Source organism: Gavialis gangeticus, unplaced genomic scaffold, assembly GCF_001723915.1.
Source record: "Gavialis gangeticus isolate Ggan-Ray unplaced genomic scaffold, GavGan_comp1, whole genome shotgun sequence".
NCBI lineage: Eukaryota > Metazoa > Chordata > Crocodylia > Gavialidae > Gavialis > Gavialis gangeticus.
The window spans coordinates 9689198-9693880 of NW_017728996.1; the positions used below are offsets into that span (position 1 = coordinate 9689198).

Below are 4683 nucleotides of genomic sequence, written 5' to 3' on the forward strand. Positions count from 1 at the left end.
CCCCCCCCCCCCCCAAAGATCAGCATTTAATTTTCACTAATTTTTCTTTTAATATCAGAAAAAATATCAGAGCAATTCTTCCATTGAGCAGAGCTCAGAAAGCCCACAACAGGTCAGCATGTGTCTGTCTAACATGATGGATCCTTATTTGAAATCTCTTGTGTTTCTCTTGTGAATGGTGTTTGCACCCCTCACAGTGCTAGCACTGTGTGACACCCTGCATCACCCTTCTCAGGATCTCTTGGTACCCTGGCTGAGACCCACTGGCCTCTGTGTGTAAATTTCTTAGGGTAATATCTTCTATTGGACCAACTCTGTAGTTGGGATAAGACAAGCTTTTAAATGTAAGACTTTCTTCCTCAGGTCTCTGAATATAGGAAGCTAGGCACAGGAACCCATCACTCTGGTTACTGCACAGTCACTTAGTACTTGTGTATGCAACTATTAAATGACTGCACAGTAACGATAGCGCAGTCAGCATCTTGTGTAGACGCAGCCAGTCAGTCCAATAAAAGATATGAACCTAAGAAATCCTTGCCTCTCCAAAAGAAATGCTTGAGCACTGGGAGATCGAGGCCTATCAAAAGGAAGAGTGGAGGAACAAGTCAGCTTCACCTTGCCAGGATTTAATGATTAAAACCAAAATGAAAAAAACACCCCAAAAAACACAATTTCATTGGGAAAACCTGAGAATGTAGCTATGGTCAGATGAGATATCTGCAGGTCAGGGGAGATCTCCTTATGCAAGAGGTGAGTTTAAAATGCAGCCTAAATTTAGAATTCCCTTAATTTCCTTGTGACGAGCACATTGAGGCTCAGTTTTCCTTTCTTCACCTAATGTTAAATAAAGAAGGGAGAAAGCTGGGAGTAGGTGAGTTAAAACGCCCAGAACAAAAATACCATTAACACGATGTCTGGTCTGATGCTACTGTGGACCTATTACTATACCAGTGCCTCCATTTAATCTTTTTTTTGAGCATTACCTTACATACCCAAGCTATGCTTTATGTTTCAAACGTTAATTCACAGCGGTACATCCTTATGTCTTTGGATCCATAACTCAGGCTGTGTTGTAAAAATCCTTATGAATGTAACTACTGTATGACGCACATTTATATTTTTAACGTCAAAATCTTCTAAATGCTTGGTAGAGAATACAGATGTGCATACATAACTATCCAGGCAATTTAGATAGCAAATATACAGTGTTTCAGTATGAAGGGTTTTGTGCATTAATCAGATGTACCAAAAATTGAAGAGAAGGGATGATTTGGAAGTGATCAGGCAATTGTTATGGTAAGAGTCTGTCAGGAGAAACAATGAGGTTGTTGGTGCTTGTTATATTTTGTTGGTATTGAGCCTAGGGTGGCCATCATAGGGGACAGTCTGGTTGTCCTCTATTGATACAAAACTGGATGCCTTTAAATCCTCTATTTTTCTCTTCAAATCGAGGGCATAAAGGGGTTGGGTTTTGTATCAATAGAGGACAGAGTAGTGGAAAACCGGAATGTCTTCTATGATGGCCACCCTAATTAAGCCATATGTTCATATGTTTTAGTTTTAGTGCCAGTACTGGGACAATGGGTTGTATGACCTATTAGCTACAAGGGTAGGCAAATGCAATGAGCAAAATCTGTTAAAAGGGTAAAGTATAAGAACAGTTGTGGATTGTGAGCTAGTTTCACAGTGGGGAACAGTGTTGGGGGGACAGTAGGGTGGCCATCATAGAGGACATTCCCATTTTCTGCTTCTCTGCCCTCTATCGATATGAAACCCGATGCCTTTATGTCCTCTATAAAAAAAAGAGGACATAAAGGCATCGGGTTTCATATCAATAGAGGACAACTGGACTGTCCTCTATGATGGCCACCTTCGGGGAGAGAGAAATGTCTTCTAAATGCTTTGCCTTCCCTGCGTGGAAAGCATTCCTGGATAAAATAGGATTTATGGCCCCTGATATCTCAGTGCCCAGCCGCTTGTAAGAGTTGTATGAAACAGGATATAGGTTCCCCTCGCTTTATGCGGGTTTTGCATGTGTAAATTTACTGTTATGTGATTACTTTCTTATACCAAAAATTTGTTACATGTGAGGTAAATTCACTCTTACACAATCGGCATGGTGGAAGCCTGTAGTCAACTGCTTGGTGCGGTGCATCGTGGGAGTGACGCACCAAAATACAGCCTCCTGCTTGGATCTGTGCAACTCGATCATTGTCTGCGACACGTGTTTTTGTAGTTTCCATCTCTGTTATGACAGCGCCCTGTGCTTGTGCGAACTGTCTGCTGTTGGCGAGTCCCAAAATTGTCTCGTAAAACTGGGAGAAACAGGTCTGGGGGGCAGTACAGTCAAGGTCTTGGAACGTATCTTTATTTGTTACGTGGTAAAGTGGGCTGCCTTTATGCGAATTTGAGTTATGCGCCGTTTTCCAGGGACGTGTGTACACCATAAAGCCAGGGAGACCTGTATATGGTCCCTGATATCTCGGTGCTTAGCCCTTGGGTCTTCCTGCCCACCCCGCTTGGAAGAGTTGGATGAAATTGTATTTATGCCCCATGATATCTGTGTTTAGCCCCTGTTTTTCAGCCCCTTTGGTGGAGTTGGATGAAATCGAGATATCAGGGGCCAGATATCCTGTGTTCAGCCCTTGGTTTTTCACCCCCCTGTACGAGTTGGATGAAATAGGATATATGGCCCCTGACGTCTCAGTGCTTAGCCCTCGGGTCTTCCTGCACAGGCCCCTTGGATGAGTTGGATGAAGTAAGATCTATGGCCCCTGATATCTCAAGTGTTCAGCCCCCTTGGGTGACACCGGACCTACGCCCCCTGCCATCGCGGCCCTCGCCGCCGTGCAGCCGCGCTGCCTCAGCGGCAGGAGGGCAGCGAGGGTCTCCCCTCACCTCCCCGCCAGTGTCCGCGGCGCTGCCCAGGCCCGGCCCGTCCCGCGGGGGGTGAGCGAGGCCCCTCCCCCCCAACCGCGGGGGCGGCTCCGCTCCGCGCTTCCAACCGCCGCCTTTTGCCCGGCGCCGCGAGGAGCCGCGGGAGGAGGAGGAGGCGGCGGAGACAGAGGCGGAGGGAGGGAGGCAGCGCGTGCGTGCGCGCCCGCCAGCCGGGTCCCCGTGCGGCGGCGGCAGCAGCAGCAGCAGCAGCAGCAGCGCGAGGCCGAGGCTGTTGTTTACCGGAGCAGCAGGAGGACGGCGGAGGCCTCCCGCCATTTCAGCGCCCTCCGCCCCTCAGGGGGGTGATTTTGTGCGCGCGGAGCCGCTTTGTGCGCGGGCAGGCCGCGAGGACGAGCAGGAGGAGGAGGGGGGGCAGCAGTAGCAGCCCTCCATTCATCGTCCTCCGGGGCCTGGCTCTTTTTTTTTGTGTTTAATTTTATTGAATAATCATTTTTTCGCGGGCCCACCCTTGATTGATTTTTGTTGTTGTTGTTGTTATTTTTTTTTGGAGGAGGAGCGGGGTGAAAATGGAGGCTGAGGATGCCCCGCGCCGCCTCCCGCTCGCAGCCGGGCGCCGGGGCTCCCTGCCCGCCGCGCTGACCTGATCCACCGGGTGTTGGCTTATTTATTGGGGAAGGGTTCTTTTTTCTGGTTGGAGGGGAGGGTTGTCTTTCCTCCCCTCCCCCCCTGGTTTTGGGGCTTTTTTTTTAAAAATATTTATTTTTTAAGTGTTTTTCCCCCTCCCCCTGCCGTTTGTTTTGTTTTGTTTTGTTTCTGGGAACGGGGGGTTTTGTCCGTCGCAAAGGAAAAGGAATGAAGCCTGGCGCCGCACCGGGGTCCCTCGCCTTGCTCTGGGGGCTGCTGCTGGGCTGCGCCGCGCTCTGCCTCTGCCCGGCCAGTGGAGAGAGTGAGTACGGACCGCGGGCGGGTGTTGTGTTGTTGTCTTTGCACCTCCTGGCCCTGCTCCACCCTTGGAGAAAAGCACCCCCCGGCCTCTCCCCTCCCCAGCTGTCCCTGCGAGCCTGGTGAAGCCGCGAGAAACTCCGCGCTGCATCGCCCGCAGGAATTGGAGGAGCACGGGGCGCTGCTGCTGCCGCCCTCATCTCTTGCTCTCGGCTTCGCGTGTGTGTTTTATCCCCTGCTCCGGTGGGGTTGTGTCTTTTTTTTTTTTTGGTTTGTTTGTTTATTTTTTGGGGGGGATGCAGCAGTAGTAGGTTGTTGCCCGGGGGAGGGTGGGGAGACTAATCGGATGGCACTTCTAGCATGGATCCAACTCGGGGTGGGGAAAGGCTGGAAGAGGTGTTGATGACTGGGCAGAGCTAGAGGAGGAGAAAGCAAGGGCTGCGGAGTGGGGAGGGTGTGCAGGGTGTTGGGTTCTGGATACTTACGTGTGTGTGCATTGGAGCGGGGGACACGTGGGTGTGGGTGGAAATCCTGCATTGGAGGGAGAGAAGGGTTCATTTGTGTATGTGTATATGCAGGGGACTTGTGCGTTGGAGGGGAAGTGTGTGTAGGGTGGGTCTGCATTGGGGGGGGACACGTGTGTGTGGAAATCCTGCGTTGGAGGGGGAGATGAGTTTCATTGTGTATGTGTTGTGCGTCGGAGGGGAAATGCGTCCCCCCCTCCAATGCAGACCGACCCTGCACGCACACGTGTGTAGAAATCCTGGATTGGAGGGGGAGGCGAGGTTCATTGGGGGGGGGGGTGTATGCAAAGGACTTATGCAAGGGACTCGTGCATTGGAG

General features: G+C 50.7%; 1 protein-coding gene across 1 annotated transcript in view; it reads left to right on the top strand.

Annotated features, from left to right (window-relative positions):
* Window positions 1-3664: 3664 nt before the first annotated feature.
* IGF1R (insulin like growth factor 1 receptor) overlaps window positions 3665-4683 on the top strand; it is a 296066-nt gene continuing 295047 nt past the window's right edge. Inside the window, exon 1 of the mRNA XM_019504019.1 lies at window positions 3665-3844. Within this exon, the coding sequence (XP_019359564.1) occupies window positions 3751-3844 (94 nt within the window). The 5' untranslated portion in view covers window positions 3665-3750. The remainder of the gene's footprint in view (window positions 3845-4683) is intronic.